The 24,046-nt window shown below is 39.2% G+C and overlaps 14 protein-coding genes and 2 non-coding genes across 16 annotated transcripts; 8 read left to right on the top strand and 8 right to left on the bottom strand.

The window, feature by feature from the left end:
• Nucleotides 1-286: 286 nt before the first annotated feature.
• Nucleotides 287-820, bottom strand: ZYRO0G22132g (C2HC-type zinc finger protein; the record flags this gene model as incomplete). Its single annotated transcript, XM_002498894.1, has 1 exon — nucleotides 287-820. The coding sequence occupies one exon, from the start codon at nucleotides 818-820 to the stop codon at nucleotides 287-289; it is 534 nt and encodes a 177-aa protein (XP_002498939.1).
• A 264-nt stretch (nucleotides 821-1,084) lies between these two features.
• ZYRO0G22110g (uncharacterized protein) lies at nucleotides 1,085-1,606 on the bottom strand (the record flags this gene model as incomplete). The annotated part of the gene is made up of 1 exon (XM_002498893.1): nucleotides 1,085-1,606. The coding sequence occupies one exon, from the start codon at nucleotides 1,604-1,606 to the stop codon at nucleotides 1,085-1,087; it is 522 nt and encodes a 173-aa protein (XP_002498938.1).
• Nucleotides 1,607-2,047: 441 nt separating this feature from the next.
• On the top strand, nucleotides 2,048-2,119 carry ZYRO0G22088r. The gene has a single exon. It is a non-coding gene; the product is annotated as a tRNA-His (tRNA).
• A 390-nt stretch (nucleotides 2,120-2,509) lies between these two features.
• ZYRO0G22066r lies at nucleotides 2,510-2,581 on the top strand. The gene has a single exon. It is a non-coding gene; the product is annotated as a tRNA-Arg (tRNA).
• Nucleotides 2,582-3,481: 900 nt separating this feature from the next.
• ZYRO0G22044g (homeobox domain-containing protein) lies at nucleotides 3,482-4,087 on the bottom strand (the record flags this gene model as incomplete). The annotated part of the gene is made up of 1 exon (XM_002498892.1): nucleotides 3,482-4,087. The coding sequence occupies one exon, from the start codon at nucleotides 4,085-4,087 to the stop codon at nucleotides 3,482-3,484; it is 606 nt and encodes a 201-aa protein (XP_002498937.1).
• A 616-nt stretch (nucleotides 4,088-4,703) lies between these two features.
• SPO23 (Spo23p) lies at nucleotides 4,704-6,452 on the bottom strand (the record flags this gene model as incomplete). The annotated part of the gene is made up of 1 exon (XM_002498891.1): nucleotides 4,704-6,452. The coding sequence occupies one exon, from the start codon at nucleotides 6,450-6,452 to the stop codon at nucleotides 4,704-4,706; it is 1,749 nt and encodes a 582-aa protein (XP_002498936.1).
• A 934-nt stretch (nucleotides 6,453-7,386) lies between these two features.
• ARO4 (3-deoxy-7-phosphoheptulonate synthase ARO4) lies at nucleotides 7,387-8,493 on the top strand (the record flags this gene model as incomplete). Its single annotated transcript, XM_002498890.1, has 1 exon — nucleotides 7,387-8,493. The coding sequence occupies one exon, from the start codon at nucleotides 7,387-7,389 to the stop codon at nucleotides 8,491-8,493; it is 1,107 nt and encodes a 368-aa protein (XP_002498935.1).
• Nucleotides 8,494-8,796: 303 nt separating this feature from the next.
• On the top strand, nucleotides 8,797-10,452 carry HIS7 (imidazoleglycerol-phosphate synthase; the record flags this gene model as incomplete). The annotated part of the gene is made up of 1 exon (XM_002498889.1): nucleotides 8,797-10,452. One exon carries the CDS (start codon nucleotides 8,797-8,799, stop codon nucleotides 10,450-10,452), a length of 1,656 nt encoding a protein of 551 aa, XP_002498934.1.
• A 172-nt stretch (nucleotides 10,453-10,624) lies between these two features.
• SRM1 (Ran guanyl-nucleotide exchange factor) lies at nucleotides 10,625-12,079 on the bottom strand (the record flags this gene model as incomplete). The annotated part of the gene is made up of 1 exon (XM_002498888.1): nucleotides 10,625-12,079. The coding sequence occupies one exon, from the start codon at nucleotides 12,077-12,079 to the stop codon at nucleotides 10,625-10,627; it is 1,455 nt and encodes a 484-aa protein (XP_002498933.1).
• A 415-nt stretch (nucleotides 12,080-12,494) lies between these two features.
• On the top strand, nucleotides 12,495-13,190 carry ZYRO0G21934g (uncharacterized protein; the record flags this gene model as incomplete). Its single annotated transcript, XM_002498887.1, has 1 exon — nucleotides 12,495-13,190. The coding sequence occupies one exon, from the start codon at nucleotides 12,495-12,497 to the stop codon at nucleotides 13,188-13,190; it is 696 nt and encodes a 231-aa protein (XP_002498932.1).
• A 195-nt stretch (nucleotides 13,191-13,385) lies between these two features.
• On the top strand, nucleotides 13,386-14,810 carry ENP1 (snoRNA-binding rRNA-processing protein ENP1; the record flags this gene model as incomplete). The annotated part of the gene is made up of 1 exon (XM_002498886.1): nucleotides 13,386-14,810. The coding sequence occupies one exon, from the start codon at nucleotides 13,386-13,388 to the stop codon at nucleotides 14,808-14,810; it is 1,425 nt and encodes a 474-aa protein (XP_002498931.1).
• A 500-nt stretch (nucleotides 14,811-15,310) lies between these two features.
• Nucleotides 15,311-17,041, top strand: ZYRO0G21890g (uncharacterized protein; the record flags this gene model as incomplete). The annotated part of the gene is made up of 1 exon (XM_002498885.1): nucleotides 15,311-17,041. The coding sequence occupies one exon, from the start codon at nucleotides 15,311-15,313 to the stop codon at nucleotides 17,039-17,041; it is 1,731 nt and encodes a 576-aa protein (XP_002498930.1).
• A 316-nt stretch (nucleotides 17,042-17,357) lies between these two features.
• ZYRO0G21868g (uncharacterized protein) lies at nucleotides 17,358-19,220 on the top strand (the record flags this gene model as incomplete). Its single annotated transcript, XM_002498884.1, has 1 exon — nucleotides 17,358-19,220. The coding sequence occupies one exon, from the start codon at nucleotides 17,358-17,360 to the stop codon at nucleotides 19,218-19,220; it is 1,863 nt and encodes a 620-aa protein (XP_002498929.1).
• A 105-nt stretch (nucleotides 19,221-19,325) lies between these two features.
• Nucleotides 19,326-20,078, bottom strand: USE1 (SNAP receptor USE1; the record flags this gene model as incomplete). Its single annotated transcript, XM_002498883.1, has 1 exon — nucleotides 19,326-20,078. One exon carries the CDS (start codon nucleotides 20,076-20,078, stop codon nucleotides 19,326-19,328), a length of 753 nt encoding a protein of 250 aa, XP_002498928.1.
• Nucleotides 20,079-20,737: 659 nt separating this feature from the next.
• On the bottom strand, nucleotides 20,738-22,651 carry LSG1 (ribosome biogenesis GTPase LSG1; the record flags this gene model as incomplete). Its single annotated transcript, XM_002498882.1, has 1 exon — nucleotides 20,738-22,651. One exon carries the CDS (start codon nucleotides 22,649-22,651, stop codon nucleotides 20,738-20,740), a length of 1,914 nt encoding a protein of 637 aa, XP_002498927.1.
• A 223-nt stretch (nucleotides 22,652-22,874) lies between these two features.
• RRT2 (diphthamide synthase) lies at nucleotides 22,875-23,954 on the bottom strand (the record flags this gene model as incomplete). Its single annotated transcript, XM_002498881.1, has 1 exon — nucleotides 22,875-23,954. One exon carries the CDS (start codon nucleotides 23,952-23,954, stop codon nucleotides 22,875-22,877), a length of 1,080 nt encoding a protein of 359 aa, XP_002498926.1.
• Nucleotides 23,955-24,046: the final 92 nt, after the last annotated feature.

The following is a 24,046-nucleotide window of genomic DNA, read 5'->3' as shown; positions in this document are numbered from 1 at the left end:
CGTCCGATGTTTTGGAGACTATCTTTTTGTTCCCGTGTCCGCTTACTTCGGTGCGACCATTTTAGCAATTGGCGTGGGTGGATTCCGGGTATAACCTAAACCAATCTGCGATGGCCTGTTCTGTATCTCCATGTTATTAGCAATGTTGTAGAGGAATTCTACAAAGAGTAACCAAAAATCTCATTCAAGAGGTGCTTTACGGGCAGAATTTCTCATTAATCGATATCCGACTTGTGAGTGGTTGCTGGTTGACACCAACTCGGCCTAAAGCTTTTTGATACTCTGTTTAGGTGAAGTTTGCATTTTTAGACCTGCAATCCTTTGCGAAGTGACCTAATTTATTACATTTGAAACATTGCTTATTCTTATTCTTCGTAAAACCCTTGAATTTCTTGTAACCTGATCTTCGGCAATTTTCGTTGTTACCTTGGACGGTATCGTAAGAGCGTTTTCCATCTGGGAGGAAAATATAATCCCAGTTGATTGCTCGTCTCATTGCTTCCAAATAATTTTTGGGTCGTTTGCAATAAACGTCCAGCTTCACATCTTCTTTAAGTCCTATTAGATAAAACCATAAGGATAATTTCTCCGTTATTTGTTCGGATAGCTGTACATTTCTTAAGGCTTCTTTAAATGCAACGTTATAATCGTGAACAGATCCCTCCTGGTGGCTATGTATTAGCTTTTCTACAGCAAAGAAGTTCGTTTCAGGTAATCCATAGTTAAGCTTCAGGGCCTTCTCTACTTCTTGGTACTGTAACGATCCAGTATCGCGATCCTGTAAAGTGTTCTCCCAAAATGTATAAAACCACTCTATCATTGAATTGGATAAACTATTTCTTAGAATCTTTATTTTGTTCTTATCTGAGGTGATACCATTAATTTTTGAACAAGAGTCGCAGATTGGATAGAAATTTATTTAGCTTCTCGGAATCTCCCGTGAAGAGCTCATTAGTCTTAGGTATACCGTATCTCTTAGGCCCGGTATCATTGCAACTAGATCTTTGGTAAATGCTATTGTTATCTTCAGCGCTATCATGAAAACGTTTCCGATCCATGGGAGTCTTATAATCCTCTGCGACTGCTAGTTCCATCGTTCTGCCAAGAGTTTCGGTTCCTTCTGATGGACCGCTATTGCCACTTCTTCTTTAAGTCCACCCAAATATAGTTCTATAGCCCATTGCCCCTCCACATTTTGTTGATTTTTTAGCTTCTCCAATGCTTCATCAAATGCCCTATTATATTCAAGAACGGATCCTCGTTGATGAGTGTGGAATGCTTTCCTTAGGACCATTAATTTACACTCAGGCAGTTCATAACTAAGTTTCAGAGCTTCTTCATCTCCTTCGATTCTTTCCAGTTGTGACTCAAGCCATTCTGCAGCTGAATCTCCCAAACTATTCATGAGTATTTTAAGTTTCATATCATCAGACCTGATATCATAGATCCGGAATGCAATTCTCAAGTTTTGTAGGAATATGTGTATCTTCTGTGGATCTCCCGTAAAGAGAGTATCAGTCCTGGGAAAATTACAGTTCCAGAACCCAGTATCTTGATCGTTCTCTTCAACTGTTTCCTTAGTTTGGTTTTTAGAAGCAGAGACCATGATGACAGTTGGAAAGGTTAGCGGCGCTGTTTGATGTCTATGTCAGGTCTAATTGAGTTTTCGACCTCTTTATGTAATTTTGGCATATTACAAGAAATGAACTCCTTATTATCTCGGTATGGCCTGGTTTTGTATAGTTCTCCGCTATGGGTATGTTACGGGTTATTATCAGATAATCTTTGGTCATCCGTCATGTAAGTTCATAACAATCAGACTATCTAAAATCACAAGTGCGATGGATCAAAGGACTGTCTGCGTCCTGACTAAATCTGAGATATAGTTCAATAAGCATTAAGGATCCCAGAACCATGTATTAGAGATCCTATCTGTAAACCATGCTATTATATTTACTACCAATCGTACCCTAATTCATTACAATCACGCTTCTGCTAGTATGTATTGTGGCCATTTTATACACCATGATTACCATCAATTCAACAAGCCATTCTAGTATAGTGGTTAGTACAGCTCGTTGTGGCCGAGCAGACCCAGGTTCGATTCCCGGGAATGGCAGTTTTTTTTCCTTTTTTCACACCCGATTATTATCTGATAGTTTTTCCGAAATCTCCGTCATCGAATTAATCCTGGAAGACACAAAAGCGCTTTGTCCCCTGGCAGAAATGCACATCACATGTGACCATGTTATGCAACAGTCAACAAAATACCATAACGAAGGACTATACGAAGTTAAGCCAAAACGTACAAAGAGGTCTTAGTGCTAGCTGGTTCCAAGAATATAGTTTAATAGAAGAACAACAGCATTTTAAAGAATTAATCATCAAACATTATTGATCCTAGCTGGAAATTCATATTGTTTTGAATCAACTTTGATTCATTACAACACATGACATCTCTAACTAGTGGTGGCCGAACATCATTTCTCCGTTTCTCAACAAATAAGAAGCTCGTGTGGCGTAATGGCAACGCGTCTGACTTCTAATCAGAAGATTGTGGGTTCGACCCCCGCCATGAGCTTTAATTTTTTCAAGTTTTCTTTTTTTAACGTTCGGAAAAGATCACCGCCTTGGCGTAAATGAGTGGTGGGAAACCGCTTGCACGGAGATACGGACGTCGTCCGAGGATTAAGCTCCGATTGCAACTGAGCAAATTACCGATACCATCGTTTCTTTGTGTATAGATGTGGCTGCCTCTAACTACCAAGTGTTTTTGATACAAGGAATAGTTGTGAGTCACAACAAGGCTATTTTGTGAAATCCGAATTTTTTATTAACAAGGTGAATGAGGCAAATCATACTTTATCTGCTTTCCGAAAGTGGGTTCCGATTTTTCTGATAAGCACCGCATTTGTGCTTATCATTTTGTTGTTATGTGTTACTCGCCAATGAAAAATGCGATTTTAAATAGTTTTCTGTAACCACCACGGACCGAAGCAGTTTGTTACGACTTCTTAAGCCCATGAAGCAGCGGAAAAACATCGCCGTCGTACAAAACATAAAACTATCGAGTATTGTATGTGATAAACACCCTTAAAGGCTCGAAGCAAAGAACCCATTTGTGGAACAATCTGAAACGATTTGCAACAAACCTTTGATTGTTACTCCCCTTGACTGCAGAAAGCAGTCACCCAATGTCGGTCTCAACAGTCAAGACACATTCGCACCCTAGGAAAAAGTCCAATTAGCAAATGAACCGCGATTAATAATTTTTCCGTATTGTTTTTCCGAGGAAGCAGATGGAGTCAAAATGTCTCCACCCATTGCTGCATTGGCGGCTAGTTCTTTTTGAGAAAAAGAACCAAAAACAGTTCTTACTCGCTATGCTCGTAATAAGGAATCATTAAACAGTATTACATAAAAAAGTGTTACTTAACAAAAAAAAAAAAAAAGAATAAAAGTACAATACAAAACTCGAGTATCACTCCTGAGTAGCTCTCTTCAATTCTTCCAACCTATCAATCAACTTCTTCCTTCTCATAAGCGGTGCTTGTGCAAACCTCTTGGCCAATTCATCTTCTTCACTACCCCGTGTTGCCTCTCGCACAGCTTCCTCCGTAACTATTCTAGTTCCAGATTTTTCAGATCGCCTGTGAGCCATCTCATAGTAATCACAAAAGATCTTGCGCCTGCGCACGTTGATAAACCAATTCGATAGCTGAATCTTTGTCAAACCAGTCTTGATCAACAAGTCTCTCTTCTCCTGAGGTGTGGGGTACGGATTCCCCAAGTGATCCAGTAACCACCTGTTCAAAATTTGTACGGTTTCCTTAGGTAAATTCGACCTGCGTCCTGACCTGCTGCCCTTATGGTTTTTACCACTGCTAACTACTCCCTCAGAAAACGGTTCGACCATTTCATGTTCTCCCGGTAATCCCAACGGACTCTCAACCTTTCCTTCTCGTTCTTGTCCCTGTTGTACTTGGTCTTGTACTTGTACTTGTACTTGTTGTTCTCGTTCTGACTCAGATTCTGAGTCACTATTTAGCAGGTTCCGTATTGATGGCAGTTTAACTGAATCACTCATTGTGTTGTGTTGTGTTGTGTTGTGTTGTGTTGTAATGTATCGTACTTGGTATAGTATGCTATGCTAGTTCTTCTCTTGTGTGTATCAAATATGTCCTTGACCTCCGGTACTTTTTCCTTTATATATATAGCTATATTAGTCCATACACTTAATGTACGCTACTACACGTAATAAGAATAGTATACAAACAATACAAGATACGTGCTTAAAACCCGTGGGTATATATCCCTCCAGTTTTGCTTTTCTGGCCGCAATAACCTTTTCGTTTCGCCTCGTCCTTTCGAAGTCCCTTTGACACCGTTGTGTAATTATCGTTGTAATGCTACTGCTGCTAATACAAGAAAATCATTTACTGTAGAGGTACCTTCCGAAGGGCGCCGACCGGTACCGACCGACGCCGTGGCTCTGTTGATAACGGAATCGAATCTAATTGTGACATATACAACACTTCGAAAAAGAAAAAGGCTTGGCCGAGGCCAGAACGTTAGATTAAGGAGGCGCGCCAATGGGCAATAGGCAATCACTACAGTACGTACGGCTTTATTGTCTAACATTATGCTACACTATGCTACGATATGCTATGTTGTATTACTATGCAAAAATGTAAATAACTATGTCACATAACGGAAGAATACTCAGGAGGTGACGGATCTGCTGCTACTAATGCCGATGGACTTCCTTTATCGTGCTGGGTGTCGGACTTATCAGGCTCCTGCCTACCAATTTCCTCCACATACGGTGGGAGCCACAGATTCATAGTCATGTCATGATCAACTAGTAAGACTGGTATTTTGAACGTCAAGTGGGTGGGATGTGTATCGAACAAACCTTGTTTGTCTAAGCCTGCATTGGAGATCTTCAGTCTGACATTAATCACGTGTGTGATCTTTAACCTACTTCTACCATCACACGTATTACTCAATTCACAGTAAAATGGCCTTAACCATGGAGCCGCGCCTTCGTTCAAAACGAGATCTTTTAGCTGATGAGTTTGCAAAACGTCATCCCTTAAACTAGCTCTGGCACCATTACTACCGCTACTGCTGCGGCGGACACAATTTAATTTGGTCTGGCCTAGCACACCTCCCATCTTAGTATTCGAACTTGCATTATTTGATGTCGAGGCACCTTGCATCTCTTTCCTGTAAATCTCGATATCATTCTTCTTGAGGTAGGATGTCGGTAAGGGTTTCCCAGTCTTCGAATTCATGCAGGGAATAGCAACCGTTTGTGACACAGAAATCGAAATCGTTTCTAACCGAATTTGAGATGAAATAGCTCTCAATAACCCAATTTGAACATCGAATGGACTCCCCATTTCAATCATTTTATTACTCAGTGAAACGTCATAATTGACTTCATTATTCCAGTCACCTTGCATCTGCACACTTTCATATTTCACGTTACTCGTCGTCGGTAAGACTCTTTTCAATATAATTTGATCAGTTAAAAATGAAGTATCGATCTCATCGTTACCCACTTGTGTTAAACTTTCAATTCTATAGTGGGTACTACCAAAATACGTACGTACACTTGCTGGGAATTCATAAGGTTTTATAGTAAAAGTAAACGGCAGTTCATAGGTATGATGTGGTTGCAACCAGCGGTTGCCGTCAACGGATTCTGGATCGACCATATCTGTTAAATCCAACCTTACTTCTTCAGATGGCAAAAAATGGGTAATATCAGCATCGTTTTTCTTGTTCAATAGCTTAATCTGTTTTGTCTTATTATTACTACCGGGATTATTACTATCGACAAAACAGGCGTATTCTTCCACAAAGCATTTCAATGCAACACTCTGATGTCTTAACCGTTGTGGAATTTGTGAATTTAACGATTTAACTACAATTGTCCCCGATACCGTAACCCCACCGTTTGTAAGTGATTGTGATGCTATTCTGACATTCGGTACTGAGCTCGTCGATGAATTTTCAAATAGATGTGTTGTACTACTACTGTTGGAATGCCTTGTTGATGTAACTTCACTGTACTGAGTCGGTAGATCTGGTAATAAAACAACTTTGTCCGGTGGTGTATCCACTTTTAACTCAACACTATAACCCTTGTCGGAACTGACGCATTTTGTATTAAACGGATTGGTAAAAATCTCCAATGGTTCGTAATAGTATTCATATTCCCCTGGGTCATTTTTAACAGTAGTACCACCATTTTTCAAATTCTTCAATTTAACTAATTTATGACTTTTCTTACCGTTTTCTTCATTACTACTACAACTGCTTCTCGATTCATTACTCGTCGTTGTTAACATTGACTGTAATGAACTCGATCGTGTACGTGCCCTCTTGGCTTGATTCTCTTTTGTAAATCCTAACGTTTTTAACGTTTCACTACAAATTCCCATATTTAGTTATTTATTTACCAATTAGTAGTGGTACTACTAATCACTACTCTTAACCGCCTTAGCGCTTACTTCCATCTACTTATATATTTACGCCCGGCTGAGAGGACAGAAAAGGAGGGGTATAGTTTTCTATCGGCGGGTATCCTTTGTTCCGGCTATAGAAAAGGTTCCAGCCCCACATCTAGACAACGCAATTTCCAAAACAAGGGTGTTACTACTACGAATCCTTCTAAGCCAAATCTTTTGCATCATTTGTTCCATCCGGGTTCAGTATTCTCCCTTCCCCACAATATTTTTCAATTATCACGGCACAAAGATAGAGAAAAAGATTGAAATACAGAAATGCAGAAATGCAAAAAAGCCTGCAGGACTATAACGATGAACTTCCCCGGATTTTAGGGGTAGCTGTTTCTTTTTCTCCCCATATTATTCGGACGTGATAGGTGCGGCGGTGGGACCCGTCTGTCGGAGATACGGAGGGGTAAATTGTGGGGTAGGATCCCCGAAATCGGAGAAGCTTTCTCGCTGCATTTCGTGGAAATGAGGGCGATGCAAAATAACGTAATTTACTACGTCATCTTTCTGTGAATACAATAGGATCGTATAAGAGTACTTGTTCGGAGGGGCAATTCTAGCCCCTCCGTTTAGCATGGATAGGCACTCACGTGATATCCCTTTTCTTTTTCCAGCACGTGATGATTTCTAATGTTCTTTTTTGAAAAAAAAATTTTCTTCTTTCTTTTTTTTCTTTTACCTTCGCCGTGCTCACCGCCATTACCACCATACGGTTTAATGACTCAGTTGAAAAAAGAGAAAGTTTCTACAGTGTCATTTTATAACAAGCCATTTCTTGTTATGAAAAAAAAAATGTTAATTCTGATCTCTACCGGTTAGTTTGCACTACCTCGACAAGTCACGTACTAATTCCATCACAATGTCTGCTGAACAACCAATGTTCCCAGCTAACAACGCAAATCAAGAAGCTAATGAAGATATTAGAATTGCTGGATATGATCCATTAGCATCTCCTGCACTACTTCAAGTCCAAATTCCTGCTTCGAAGACAAGCATAGAAACTGCTAAGAGAGGAAGAAGAGAAGCTGGCGAGATTATAGCTAAAAGAGACGACAGAGTTCTTGTAGTGGTTGGTCCATGCTCCATTCACGATTTGGATGCTGCTCAAGATTATGCACGTAGATTGAAAAAATTATCAGAAGAATTGAAGGATGATCTTTGTATCATCATGAGAGCATATTTGGAAAAGCCAAGAACTACAGTGGGCTGGAAGGGTTTGATCAATGATCCTGATGTTAACAACAGTTTCAACATCAACAAAGGTCTACAAAGTGCAAGACAATTGTTTGTCAACTTAACCAGTGCTGGTGTTCCAATTGGTTCTGAAATGCTAGACACCATTTCTCCTCAGTACTTAACCGATCTATTATCCTTCGGTGCAATTGGTGCTAGAACTACTGAATCTCAACTCCATAGAGAATTGGCATCAGGTCTTTCATTCCCTGTCGGTTTCAAGAACGGTACTGATGGTACTCTTGGTGTTGCTGTAGACGCTGTTCAAGCTGCATCTCACTCACATCACTTCATGGGTGTTACCAAGCACGGTGTTGCTGCAATTACCACTACCAGAGGTAATGAAAACTGTTTCGTCATCCTAAGAGGTGGTAAAGCTGGTACCAACTACGATGCCAAATCTGTTGGCGAAGCTAAAAAACAATTACCTGAAGGTTCTAACGGTTTAATGATCGATTACTCTCACGGTAACTCTAACAAGGACTTTAGAAATCAACCAAAGGTTAATGATGTGGTCTGTGAACAAATTTCCAATGGTGAAAGAGATATCGTTGGTGTCATGTTGGAATCCCACATTAATGAAGGTAAACAGAATATCCCACCTGAAGGTAAAGCAGGTTTGAAATACGGTGTTTCCATTACCGATGGTTGTATCGGCTGGGAAACTACTGTTGAAGTATTGACTAAATTAGCTGGCGCTGTCAGACAGAGAAGAGAACACTACAAAAAATAAGATTCTTTATCACGTTTTCAATAATATTAAAAGAAAGTACATTAGTAATAATAGTATAGTAAGTCTATTTATCCGTTGATTTTTATTTTTATTTTTTTTTTTTTTTTTTTTTTTTATTTTCTAATTCAATGCTATACAAGTTCTCGAAGAGTAAATCATTCTGGTGAAATTTTTCAACGGACGTCATCTCTTGATTTGACTCATAGATAGATACATATATACATACATAAAGAGAGTTAGCTATTTCTGTGAATACTAAAAAAATAGTTCAACTTTTAAAAGTCGGAGCAAGCCCTACAAAAGATGTCCGTTGTTCATATTATCGACGTGGAAAGTGGGAATTTACAATCTTTAATCAATGCTATTGAACGTCTTGGATTTAAAGCTTATTTGGTGAAAAAAAGTGATGATCCTGAATTAGCTAATGCATCAAAGCTGATTTTGCCAGGTGTGGGGAATTTTGGACATTTTCTAGACAACCTTTTCTCTCGTGGTTTTGAAAAGCCTATCAGAGAATTCATTGCATCCGGTAAACCTATTATGGGTGTTTGTGTTGGATTACAAGCACTTTTCAATACTTCTGAAGAAAGTCCACAGAGTTCAGGCTTCAAATATATTAACTTTGATCTTTCCAAATTTGATGCTAGTGATAAACCTGTACCTGAAATTGGTTGGAACAGTTGTACACCTGATTCCGATTCATTCTTTGGATTGGATCCCTACAAAAGATACTACTTCGTCCACTCGTATGCCGCCATTTTAACGCCTCATTCTGAAAAGGTATTGATCGAAAATAATTGGAAATATGCAAAGGCCAAATACGGTACCCAAGAATTTATTGCAGCGGTTAGTAAGGATAACATTTTTGCTACGCAATTTCATCCTGAAAAATCTGGATTAGCAGGTTTGCATGTCATTGAAAATTTCTTGAAGCAACAGCATCCAGTGACCACTTATACTGAAGAGCAGAAAAGTACTCTGGCAAATGATTATTCCAATTTCGGATTAACTAGAAGAATTATTGCATGTTTAGACGTCCGTACCAATGATCAAGGTGATTTAGTGGTTACTAAAGGTGATCAATACGATGTACGTGAGAAGGGCCAGGAGAATGATGTGAGGAATTTAGGTAAACCAGTGGAATTGGCTCAAAAATACTATGAACAAGGTGCTGACGAAGTTACCTTTCTAAATATCACATCTTTCAGAGATTGTCCTTTGAAAGATACTCCAATGTTAAAAGTGTTAAGGCTTGCCGCCAAAACCGTTTTCGTTCCCTTAACTGTTGGTGGTGGTATCAAGGACATTGTAGATGTTGATGGCACCAAGATTCCAGCTTTGGAGGTCGCAAGTTTATATTTCAGATCTGGTGCTGACAAAGTATCCATCGGTACCGATTCTGTTTACGCAGCAGAGAAATATTATGAACTTGGTGGCCGTGGTGACGGAACCTCTCCCATAGAGACTATTTCTAAGGCGTACGGTGCACAAGCTGTAGTCATCTCTGTGGACCCCAAGAGAGTTTACGTGGATGGACCTCAAGATACAAAGAATAAGACTTTCCAAACCAAGTTCCCCAATGAAAAGGGTCAAAATTGGTGCTGGTACGAATGTACCATCAAAGGTGGTAGAGAGACAAGGGACATTGGCGTTTGGGAATTGACGAAGGCATGTGAAGCACTAGGCGCTGGTGAAGTTCTTTTGAACTGTATTGACAAGGATGGTTCTAATTCTGGTTATGATTTGGAACTTCTTGATCACGTTAAGGATGCTGTTAAAATACCGGTGATCGCTTCTAGCGGAGCAGGTAACCCTGGACATTTCGAAGAAGCTTTCACCCAAACCAGAGCAGATGCTTGCCTGGGTGCAGGTATGTTTCACAGAGGTGAATATACCGTTAACGACGTTAAAGAATACCTCCTCAAAAAGGGTCTTAAAGTTAGAATGGACCGCGGTTAATGTGAAAAATAGATTAAACTTACATATAGATACACAAATCTGACGAAGATAACATGAAGAAAACTACACTTTTAAATAAATCCTTCAGAACATGCACAGTTATGCTTATGATACAACTTGAGGAATCTTTATAATAACATTTTTTTTTCTTTCTTTTTTGTTCTTTTTATTTTTACTCATCATCACCCATCTCCTCGGCTCTCTTTTCAGCTTCATCATCGCCAAGCTTGACACCACCAGAGACGGAGAATTGACCACCACAACCAACCATTACAATATTGTGGTCTTGAGTAGCAGTGTTTTTAATTCTGGTTGGGACTTCGGTGTCTTCGCCTGCAGGACCCAGACCAATAGCATATGTTTCACCAAACCCCCAAGAATAAGCAATTCCGTTATGTGCAACCGCCATAGAATGATGAGAACCAGCTGAAATGGTTTTAAATTTAGGAACATTTTTCAACTTGGTTGGTATAGGCACAGCACGTTGTTTCCCGTGGCCATCTGTGTAAGCGTTGTCCGGAAGATCGCTCTTAGGAATACCGATTTCAAACATGTCTAATCTACCAAATGAATAAAGATCGCCATCTTGAGCCAATATCAATGAATGGTGTTCACCAGCCGATACCATCTTGACGCTAACACCCTCTGGCAATACAACTTCTTGAGGAACGGTGACAAGACCACCGTCTTCTATTTCTTCAGAAACACCACATTGACCATACTGATTTAGACCCCAACTCAACAACTTACCATCGATTGTCAGAGCAAAACTGTGATTTTCACCGGAGAAGATATATCTTACATGTTTTAATCCAGATGGCCTTGGATCCAAAGTCTTCAAACGGAAACGATCCATAACCTTACGGCCCAATTGGTATTGTTGGCCATTACCCCAAGCGAATACAACACCCTCTTCATCTAAGAACAAAATGTGATCCTTACCAGGGGCCATTTGAACAACCTTGTACTTGGAAAATGATGGAACCTTCCAAGGTTCATGTTGAACTTTAATTTCTTCTCGGTAAAAACCAAGGATACCTTCGTTACAACGGAAAGTACCCCAAGCGTAAATGTCACCATTATCGAAAAGAACACATCCTAAATTATCAGTAGCTGCCACTTGAACAACTTTATGGCCCTCTTGCAAAGGTGGGAGATAATCTCTAGGAATTACCATAGGAGTAGATTCTAAATCATTTAAGTCACCATCTTCGTCATCACTAGAATTATCAGCATCCATATCCTTCAATTGTTCTTTGGCACCAGCTGTACTTCTACCTAGGGCACCCACATCGTTACAACCCCAAGACCAAATGTTATTTTCTGAGTCTACTGCCAACGTATGCATACCACCGACCGCAAAAGATACAATTTTAACATTGTCCACGGGTAAATATGGATTTAATCGAGGTCTTTTCACTTCTTTATTTTTTGCGGATGGACCCAATCCTAACTCACACATGGAACCAGTACCCCAACAAAATATATCCATTGGATTAACCGAAAGATAAAATGGTTTATAATCATTTGGATGGTTTATAATATGGGAATCATGAGACTTGGTAGCCTTTCTACCTCTCGTCTTATGGACGACACCGTTGGAACCTTCACTATTAGTCCTTTTCATCCTTCTAGAATTGATTCTTCTCGTTTTGGAATAAATCTTGAACTGAATAATTTACCTTCTCTGATTTCTCGATGATGTATTGTATATCATCGAAGATTCTTCTAGTTAATGGAAGAAGCCTTTCTGCCTATGTTGTTTACAAATTGGCCTGTTAAAAAAAAAAAACCTTCCATAGACACGTGAAAATCACGTGTGCAGTATACGGCATAGAGAAACCATAATAATGGAGAAATATCATCACCACCTTTTATGATGAAATCGATTATAGAAACCTGGAGGACTCTTCAGTAGAATTTTTGAATCGAAGGATATTGCATATAAAATGGTCTTGAAGGTTAGAGACGAATTCTTTTTTTTCTGGCTTATTCTCTAATTTAAATTGGCTCCTATCGAGACATCAAAGGATCGCTCGGAAATGAACTTCAATCGCATTCTCACTATTTTAATTCTATTAAAGTTTTTCTCGAATATGGCGGAATGTAACCCACTACCGATTGATTTTAAGAAACTGCAAAAATGTGTAACTAATGATACTCCACAAGAACCCAATCAAAATATATTTTCCCTAGATATCGAGCGTAAATTATGCTCTATGGATTTAAGCGATCCAAATGACCCTCAGCTGAAAATACAATTACCCCAGGCTCTACAAAAATTGACTGAAGTAGACAAACTAATTTTACAAGCAACAGAAAAATACCATAATCAGACACAAATACTGTATGCACTCGAAGTGCTGTTAAAAATGAAGACCAAGCAAATGGAAGCAGATGCACTAACTTTGCAAAATACAACAAGACACCTGGGACAAATACTTAAAGCGCTCAAATTAATGGTCTCTACGAGTTGGGATGATACACAAACAAACTTTGAAGTGGCAGCGGTGGGGAAGAATTCCCCAACAGTGGATACTACTAGTGGTGGTAATTCTCATCCCGGGTTGAAAAGAGTCCTTTCCACCGGTGGATTCGTGTTTTTGATATTTTCCACAGCTTCCGACGTATGCATTGTGACCGGCGGAACTTTTTGTATTGCAGTCTATTTGGCAGGGGCTGGCGGGATAGTCATCTGGCTAAACTCCATCTATAGAACGGCATTAAATATTAACTAAAGTTTTACATTCTTATTATTATTATATCATTTTGTTCTGACACTTTTATCTTTTCTTTTTCCTGTCACTGAAATTTGAAAAATTTTAAGTGCGATGAGCTGAGATGAGATGAGCTTAAGATGAGCTTGATACAGGACAAACAAGAATAATACTAAAGCTAGTAAGCTTGCATTGATCAACTTCTCAAGATAAGTGATGGGTAGGGCTACTAACTCGAGAGCTAGAAAGCAGAGACATGATCCTCTTTTGAAAGATCTGGATAGTTCTCAAGGTAACTTGAAGAAAGTAAAGGACAAGAAGTCTCAGAAGGATGGGGAAGATAATGAAGGAGGAAGAGATGATTATGTGGATGACAAGTCATCAAGAAAGATTCTACAATTAGCTAGGGAACAACAGGATGAAATTGCAGATGACGAAGAAAAAGAACAATTGACCGCTAACAATTCTATGGCAAGATTCCAAGTGAACTACGAAGATGCAGAGAACGAAGATGAAGAACAGACAGCAGGTCAAGACATTTCAGATTTCGAAAACGATCTCGACGAGGCCAATGAGGAAGAGGAGGAAATGGTCCAAGTGGATGAAGAAGATGCAGCTATATTTGATCAATACTTCAAAAGTTCCAAAGATTTTGATTCCTTAGGTGGCAGCTACAATTTATCGGATAAGATCATGGCATCTATTAGAGAAAAAGAAATGGAAACCCAAGGAGGTACACAGTACAGTGAATCAGAGGAGCAACCATCTCAACAGGAGAGAGCACCAGGCGGCGATGGTGTAGCGCTCCCCGATAAAGTGATAAGAGCATATACCGCCGTGGGTACTATTCTTAAGACGTGGACCCACGGTAAGTTACCGAAACTGTTTAAAGTTTTGCCATCTTTGAACAATTGGCCAGATGTGTTGTATGTGACTAACCCTGAAGGATGGTCACCACACGTTGTATTTGAAGCCACTAAACTGTTTGTTTCCAATTTGCAAGCACCTGAAGCTCAGAGATTCGTCAACTTAGTTTTACTGGAAAGATTCCGTGAAAATATCGAAACTTCTGAAGATCACTCACTAAACTACCACATCTATCGAGCTTTGAAGAAATCCCTGTACAAACCAAGTGCTTTCTTCAAAGGCTTTTTATTTCCTCTAGTCGAAGGTGGGTGTAACATTAGAGAAGCTACCATTGCTGCAAGTGTGCTGGCTAAAATTTCCGTACCTGTCTTACATTCTTCAGCTGCCTTAAGTTACCTATTAAGATTACCATTTTCACCACCAACTACGGTGTTCATCAAAGTCCTTCTCGATAAAAGATATGCTTTACCATATCAAACAGTGGACGAGTGCGTATACTATTTCATGAGATTTAGAGTACTAGACGATGGAAGTAATAGTGAGGATGCTACAAGAGTCTTACCAGTGGTATGGCACAAGGCATTCCTAAGTTTTGCTCAAAGGTACAAGAATGATATTACACAGGACCAAAGAGATTTCCTATTAGAGACTGTTCGTCAAAGAGGTCATAAACTAATTGGACCCGAAATAAGAAGGGAACTGCTCGCAGGTGCTAGCAGGGAATTTGTCGATAACCCAGAGGGAAACGACGAATTAATGATCGATGTAAAATAGATACTTATATATATATACAGATGTATTCTTTTTGTGTTTTTCATGTAAAAAACGTAATCACGGACTTTTTATTTTTCCAAAAAAAAGTCTTGGCATTTTCTCGAGTGTTGTGTAAGAGGAACTTGGCTTGGAACAGACAGACGGTAACTATACATAATCAAGAATATCCCGGCAACGAATCAAGTTCAGCAGTTTTTTTTTTCCAGCACATTGTAGTTTCTAAACTCTAACTTTTGACTTTCCGTTCTCTTTCTCTTACCTAAAGGTTAGTTTTCTGAACTTGGCTGTAAATTTCGGTGATGCATTAAAGCAACTGAATACAGTACCGAAAAAGGAACCCCACTGGCTTTGACACATCTTGGCATATGACTAACTTCCTACCGAGGGTTTTCAATTCAATATTTAAGCATTAAAAATGCCTCCATTGTGATAGAAAGAAACCTAGACTCGAATAACTCAATCTCTATCTCGGTAAAAATAATAAGGTTGACGTAAAAAGAATGAGTACAGATCAAGAGACCGTTCAAAATATAGAGTTGACTTCATTTGATAAATCAGGTGCGAAGGTATCATCGCAATATCCTTTGGATGAGGAATCATATCCTTATGAAGGTGAAATTGAAGTCGGAGTAGCAGAGGAAGAGGATTTAGAAGAAGATTTGAGAGATTCGAATTTTAGTTGGGTACTTACTTCGATATGGACTAACAGTGCGCTGGCTGCATTGGATGGTACAATTGTTTCTACTACTGTGAATGACATTGCATCTCAATTCCAACAGGCCTCTATGGTTACCTGGGTCGCTACAGCATATCTGCTGACCACTACCGCCGTACAACCACTTTATGGGAAAATTAGTGACATAATTGGAAGACGAAAATGTCTACTATTTGGTGAAGTAATATTTGCCCTTGGTGTTTTGCTTTGTAATTTTGCCAACACTATACCTCAATTAGCAATTGCTAGAGCCATCTGTGGTATTGGTGGTTCTGGAAACAGTGCTATGGGGAATATTATGCTCAATGACATTCTGCCCTTATCGGTAAGAGCTACTTATTGGAGTTATGGTGCCATTTTGGCAAGTATTTTCCAGAGTTTAGGAGGTCCCATAGGTGGGTTACTTCTTAAATGGTTTGGTGTCGGCGGATTATTTACACCACAGATCCCTTTCTGCATAGGTAGTATCTACTTATCCTACAAATACATCCACGATTACAAAGAACATGCGAGGAGTTCCTGGAAAAGAATCGATTTTGGTGGTAGTATTTGTCTGTTAGTGGGCATATCTTCCTTCATATTCTTCTTTTCAGCAAGTGATAATACCACTATTGAGGACGACGGTTGGTCTACTCCTAAAAAATGGAGTGTTGTACTGCTTATCGTCTCAATAATCGCCTTTGCGTTTATTGAGAATTTCGTTGCAGTAGAATGTATCATCCCCAGAGTAATTCTAGAAGGCACACTAGGCCTAATGGTCTGTATTCATGGTCTCGTAGCTGTGATAAATTATACATGTCTATTCATGGTCCCGCTTTTCCTACAATTGAACTGGGGGGTCAGTGTAAGTCGCTCTGGTGGTTATATTATGTTTATTGTGATCTTTTCATCTGCGGGTTCCTTGTTTACTAGCATGATTCTAAATCGTTTCTCAAAGCCAACCCGTTCATCTCAACTATTCTGTGCTGCAAGTGCCATTTTTTACATGTCGATTCTTACTATCGTGGGGTACTACTACATGCAGAAGGCCATATATTACAGCAAACCCATTTATGGTAGCGATACTCAAATACCCAAATATGATAATTGGTCCATCATACTTGGTATAGCTATCCTTGGGTTCTGTCAAGGATCTCAGAATGTCACAATTTCCATCTACAACGTGGCTAAAGTTGGCAGAAAAGAACAAGCATCATCTACAAGTGTTAATCTTTTGTTTAGATCAATGGGTAACGTTTTAAGCGTATCCATTGCCCTCAACATATTCACTAACGTACTCAAAAAGAAATTAAGTATAGTGCTGAATGACGATTTAGATCTACTAGCTGTGTTACTGAAAGATAATGCTTTCTTAAGGAGTGACATTATGCCTACAGAGAGAATTGGTCCAATTCTGGGAGCATTCCACGATGCCCTTGGGACTAGCATCGTTCCATGCAAATGGTGTGTCTACATCAGTCTGATACTATCATTGATGTTATTTGTAACTGAATACAGGCAACACAAAGACTTATGATAGATTTTTTTTTTTCTCATTATAAATATTCATATATCTTTACATCCGCCTAATGCTTCCATTGTTTATCGGGCTGTCGATCACATACCTAATCAAGTATTCCAGGGACCTGTTACCTTGGTATCGGAAATTTGATCAACTTCCAAAGAATTAAGAACTGGGGAATCCTTCCTTGACCTCCCGTTCGTGAGTAAATTACATCGACTGTATAAAATTTCTCACTTACAGCCAATCACCAAAAGCAATTGGGTCTAGATGGTACATTAAATACCTTAAAAGCGGAATTTCCTGCTTAATTCCTAGATCTTGATCGCACATGATCATTAGGAGGTGCCCTTGTCAAATTTTACAACCAAGATGCTTATATCAAATTACATTTACAATTTATACCGTAACTTTCAGCACTGATCCTAGTAACTCGAAACTAGGGCAGATGAGTGAAGACGAGGTTGCTACCATTGAGCTTAACTCCCTTGACAAGCAGAATGTTCAACTGACGGTTCAGTCCTCCAGTGAAAATGATTCTTATAAATCAGGCAGGGAGCACTCCGGCGCTTTAGAAGGGAATAAAGAAGATGAGGAAGATTTAGAAATAGATCTTAGGGATCCAAAGACTTTCAAATGGGTGCTAACTTCTTTATGGACGAATTCTGCACTATCTGCCTTAGACGGCACTATCGTTTCCACAACGGTTAATGATGTCGCTTCTCGATTTCAACAGGCATCTATGGTTACATGGGTAGCTACTGCATATCTTTTAACGACCACTGCTGCTCAACCTCTTTATGGTAAGATAAGTGATATTATTGGCAGAAGGAAATGCCTTCTTTTTGGTGAAATTGTATTTGCAGTGGGAGTTGGACTTTGCATTTTTTCAAAGAGTATTCCTCAGTTAGCTATCGCTAGAGGTATATGTGGTATTGGTGGTTCTGGTACTGGTGCTATGACCAATATTATTTTATCTGATATGGCTCCACTATCGGAAAGAGGTAAGTACTGGGGCTATGGATCAATGCTTGGTGGTGTTTTCCAGAGTCTTGGTGGCCCACTAGGTGGTATACTACTAACATATTTTGGAGTCAGTGGATTGTTCATACCGCAAATTCCCTTTTGTTTGGCAACGCTATATCTGTCATGGAAATATGTCCAAGATTATAACCAGGACACTAAAGGTTCTTGGAAAAGAATCGATTTTGGTGGTAGTATCTGTCTACTGGTCGGAATATCTTCGTTCATTTTCTTCTTTTCAGCAGATGAGAATCCATCAATATCTGAGCATAGCGGTTGGTCCCCTTACAAGAAATGGAGTTTTGCCATTTTCGTTCTCTTCACTATCTTATTTTTAGTGGTCGAGAAATATGTGGCACTTGAAAATATCATCCCCATGGAGGTCTTAAAAGGTACTTTGGGATTGCTGGCATTTATCCAAGGTCTAGTCTCTATGATAAACTATACAGAACTTTTTATTGTCCCGCTTTTCTTACAATTAGTTTGGGGGATTAGTGTCAGTACATCTGGAGCCTACATTGTGTGCATCGTTATTTCGTATTCTGTGGGGTCCCTGCTAAGTGGCGCACTCATTAAAAAAGTTGCTAAACCAAGCCGTGAATCTACCATTTACTATTCAGGAGTTTCCATCTTTTACATGTCATTAATCTCTATGGTCGGTTACTACTTCTTGGATAGAGCTGTTAGGTACACAAAACCGGTGTATGGAGATACAAAAGTGCCAGAATCCCTAAATTTCCAACTCATCTTTGGCATTACGCTCCTAGGATTATGTCAAGGTTCACAAGGTGTCACAATTATGCTTTATAACGTGGCTAAAGTTGGTAGGAAGGGCCAAGCATCTTCCACCAGCGTCCAGTTCCTTTTCAGATCGCTAGGTAACGTTTTAAGTGTTTCCCTTGCATTTAACGTTTTCACCAATGCCTTAAGGAAGACTTTGGGCAAAGTACTGGCAGGCAAAAATGATGAGTTATTTGCCCTTCTACTGAAAGATAACGCTTTCTTGAGAAACAAAGATATGCCCACTGATGATCTTGATTCCATTTTGGAAGCATTCCACAAGGCGCTAGTCTCAAGTTTTGTACCCTGCATCTGGTGCCTCATCCTGAGTGTAATATTCTCTGGGGTCCTATGGATTGCCGTGAGAAAACAGTATAGAAGTGTAGCATAGCGCAAGGGGCGGTTTCAAATAGAATTCAAATAGTAGTTATAATTTGCCTTTATTCTTTTTTTTTTTTTTTTTTCATTTACCTACATATATTCATTCATTCATTCATCACAGCGCAGGAAATAGTTTTATTATGACGAATGTCACCAATAACCCAATTATCATAAATAAAGTTGCCAAAATGTAAAACAGGTAGCCCAGTTTCTTCTTGTCGTATTTTTTCAATTTACCGCTTATATCTGTCAAACTTCTTGATGCCACTTGGACACCAATTTCAGCTGCGTCCAGTACAAATTTATCTTCGTCTAGAGCATTTTGAAATGCTGTGGCACCTTGTCTCAAGCTACCTACAAGTTTGGTCATATCTTGTACCAATTCGTTTTGCAAATTATCTTGATCTTCAATTTGTCTATCTGTAGATCTACCAACATCCGAACCCACCGAATGTCTTCTACCAAGCAACCTTCTCCTTAATTCTGTCAACCCCTCTTGGTCAGCGCTCTCCTCTCTTCCCAATTCCTCTTCCACTGCACCATTAATAGATGCAGTTGACTCCACTCCAGGGACATCAAAATCAACACTAAATCTTCTGGTCCGTTGACTTTCCTCACAAGTTCTGTACTCCTTAGACATCAACGATAACCTGTCTTGTTGATTCTCAAAACATTCAAATTCAAGCTTCCCATATTGTTCTTGATATTGTAGGATATTATTTCTTCTACCATATCCTTTCAAGTCACTCTTTACTGCATCCGCTGTTAGAACGCTCAAATTGCCCAGATGTTTGGTATTCAATAAGTACGACAGGAGAGGATCATTAGCATAGTCCATATCCTTCCTATATCTCGTCTCAACATCCATTGTTTAGCTTTAACCTTCGTATAATTGTGTTTATTGCGAAGTCAAGTTAACTTCAAGTGTTCAAGGTTCTTTTAAAAACACTGAAGAAATAATATCAAGCCATTAGGAATGCAACTCAGAATGAATCGGGAGATTCAAACCATTACACACATAAGACTACACATCAAGAATTCACTTCATCTAAAAGCTAATATATAAGATATGATTGAATTTCCGCCCACCTACTATCAAACTACGAACTGTGGGATATCAGTCGTTGTTAGCGAAAAGGGCGTGGATTGAACCTACTATAGGCTACTTAATTTTACTCCTCGACGCATTGGATGAGAACCTTTAATGGCTATTTGACACTATAAGTTGAAGAAGACTCTATGAAGCTAGAAAAACTCCAGACGACATAAAGCCAAATTCCCCAATTACGGCACCACCATCAAGACCCTCCTGAACGCTTCAGATTGTAGTAAGAGCCATGCTATTTTCTGAAAGAGAAGAGAGTGAAGGAAAGACTAACGCTGCATTGCCCATCGCGTCTTATATACGGACAATTTTGAAAAATTTCAAGATCCGGGTAAAAGTTATACTAGAGAAGCTGAATGTGAATAAAACTATTACTATACAATATTTTCTGTTAAATTTATTCTAATCGAATTTCTATTATCTTATGCAGAAGACATAGCTGCTCTCTTTTTAGCCTTTTTATTCTTCTTATTGTGTTTCTTACTGCTGTTCGTGGGATCGTTACGCACTTTATGGAATGGTGTAGACATTTTACCTTCCACATTGCTCATTTCGAAGAATTCTCTATCTAGTTCATCAACAGTATTGTATAGAGCAGCCTGTTTACCACCATGGGTAACGGAAGTAGCTTCTTTACCTTCATCAGCACCTTGGTGACCTGAAAATGTCAACTTACCTAAGTCTTTAGCCAAATCGAATGTATCATATCCCTTAGACTTAGCTGCTTCCACTAGTTGCTGCCTCCTATTTTCCGGTAATCTCTCAAACGTGTACAGTTCTTTATTGAATTCTGCACATTCTTCCCTAGTGTAAGGTGTGTCGTCCTCCAGATGTGGAGGTGGGTTCACATATAGTAGTTTACCATTTACGAAATCTTTCAAAATATAACGACTAGCACGGGATTCATCTGCAGAACCGTAACCTTGTGTCATGAACCCACGATTTCTAGCATATGCTGTTAACAGTTCTTGCGCAGTATAGTTTTGACCCTTATCTGTACCGTTAGGAGAATGAGTATCTATGTGAATACCGTATACAGCCTCCACATAGTATTTGGGTATTCTTTCGGCTACCAAAGTAGAAGGCCCCATGTAATCACGTAGTTGATCGATTGGTAAAATACCATTACACACCAATTCACCCTTTTGGTATGCGAAATTGGGGAAAACTAAACCAGGACAATCGCATAGCATTACTGAATCTGAAAGTTTTATAGTCTGAAAATGCTTAGTCTTACCAGGGGTCGATGAGACAGACACTTTCTTGGCACCAACCAAAGAATTAATGGTAGAAGATTTACCAACGTTTGGATAACCCACCATACCAATTTGAATTAAAGGTGGTTGACCTGGAAGAGGTGGTCTCAAAGGTTCATTAGGAGCTTTTTCCAAAAACAATTTATCCAATTCATCAATGGTCAAAATCTTGATACTTTCTAAAAATTCAGGATCCAAATCTTTGAACTCTTCTTCATCATCATCATCATAATGATGGGTTACAGTTTCTTTCAATTCTTCTTGTAAATCTAAGAGCTGGTTTGCCCTTAGAGCTGAAAAGAAGGTAAAGGAGATGTTTTTCTGGCGGAAATATTTACCCCATGCAATTCTTTGTTTTGGAGTCAAAAGATCAGCCTTATTTACCAACAATAAATTTTGCTTCCTTTCATCAATCTCTTTAGTATACTTTTCTAAATCCAAAGATCTGAACAAAAGTGGATTTCTAGCATCTGCAATCTGTACAATTAAATCACATCTTTCTACCACTCTCCACAATTGCTTCCAAACTTCAATATTTCTTTCAAATGGTGTAAGAACCAAATCTTCATTAGATTCCTGCAATTGTGCCAATCTTCTTCTCCATTCTAAAAATGCATCATTTTCTTGTCTTTCCAATTGAAATTTTGTCATATTTTCATTCCAAGGTGGTCTTCTAGGAACAATTAGATTAAACGCTTGCTCTCTCTGTAAAGAACTTAATTTCGAACGTTGTTCATTACTCAAAGAAAATGCGTTGGTGACTGAAGAATCATTATCCATACGAATCACTTTGACATTGGATTCACGATCAGCAGAAAAATCTTTGTCAGCTAAAGCTGCTGTATTCAAAAATTCATTTAGTGAAGATTCTTGAGTAACTGATCTCAATTTAACCCAATCTGGATCGTGCTTCTCAGTGGTAAATCTCATTTCACCACCCGGTAGGTACGTAACATCATTCTCCTTTTGACGAGCATATTTAATAGCTCTACCGAGCCCAACGGTGTTCTTATTCTTATGAGGAATAGGCTTTGGACCTCTAGGTGCTTTCCATGTCTTCTTACTTTCTCTTGGAGGCATTGGAATCAGTTAATATAGATTCTTCCACCTGTCTTACAGATTTTTAATGCTAATACTGGTGGTTAAACCTTGCGATGAGCTCGCATAATAAATTTTCATGCTACAAAATACTGTGTCCGAGTTAACCATGTCAAAAGTTCCGAGAGAAGGGTTCCGGACAAAACCTGGCGCCATAGTAAAATGAAATATATTATAAAGTACTTTGTGTTATACAATATTATCGTCATGGGTTCCACCTCTGTAGTGAATTGTCGTAGAATGAACAGGTAGCAATAAATTTGGAGCACCAATCCCCACCGTAGCACATTGAATCGTGACCCTTTTTCAAGTGGTTAATCACACTAAATTCGTCAGAATTCTTATCTTGGTTAACCACGGCAGCACCGTTGTACATTCTACAAACAAGCAGAGTATCCGATTCCTGATTCTTGTCGGGACATTCAGCAAATCTCCAAACACCACCACCTAGATTTAGATCCGTCTTACGAGCTACTGGTGTGTTCCGTCCGGGATAAATAGTATCACCCAACATTCTTAGATCTAATGATCTTATATGATCATCATAAGAACCTGTAATGATAGAAGTTGGCTTAGAAGAGCGGAACGTAGGTGTACTACATTTTATGGCTACAACACCAGCTTCATGTATTCTGCTATTACTCCATATGCAATCCTTTGATCTTAAATCGTGCGCCATTATAGTAGCATCATCACCTCCAGTGAACACTACGTCCTGCAATGGCGACAGCTGTGCAAATTCTGCAATCCAGCATTCTAAACCATGTGAGCTGGTAAATTGATCCCCATAATTTTCCACTACATCTCTAGTGGAACCTTGTACAGAGATTTGCCTAGTGGACTGTTGCGCCGAAATATCTATAGTGGCGGATTCACCACTGGTAGCAGTCACTAGCAAAAGGTTTGCGTCTAATGGAGAAAAATGCAATGATGTGACTAGTACCTCATGTTCAAAAACTTGGAAATTAACGATTGATTCCAATTCTATGTTCCCATTATCGTACGGGAATTTGATCTTCCATAGCATCACATTACCGGTAGAATGGGCCGTAGCCACTAGTTCTTTCTCGAATGGTGAGATTTTCAAGTCTAATATTGCACCATAAGTTTCATTACTTTTTAAAAGGTTCAATTCATCATCGTAGATATCTAATGAACCAACTCTATTACCGGTTGGTTTGTCTAGATGGTAAGTACCCACTAGTATAAATTTATCTTGGAAAATACGTAGAGCACATGGAGGCAGCGTAGTCCTAGTAGCAAACTCAACTCGAGATTCCTCCATCACAATTCTTCGATTGAACTTTCAGCATTCCAGCTCATCGCTCATCAAAGCTGAATTTTTCAATTTTAATCCGATATGGAATGTCAGGGCAT

The sequence above is a fragment of the Zygosaccharomyces rouxii genome, assembly GCF_000026365.1.
Source record: "Zygosaccharomyces rouxii strain CBS732 chromosome G complete sequence".
In the NCBI taxonomy this organism is placed as follows: domain Eukaryota; kingdom Fungi; phylum Ascomycota; class Saccharomycetes; order Saccharomycetales; family Saccharomycetaceae; genus Zygosaccharomyces; species Zygosaccharomyces rouxii.
This window is presented reverse-complemented; position numbering and strand designations above follow the sequence as displayed.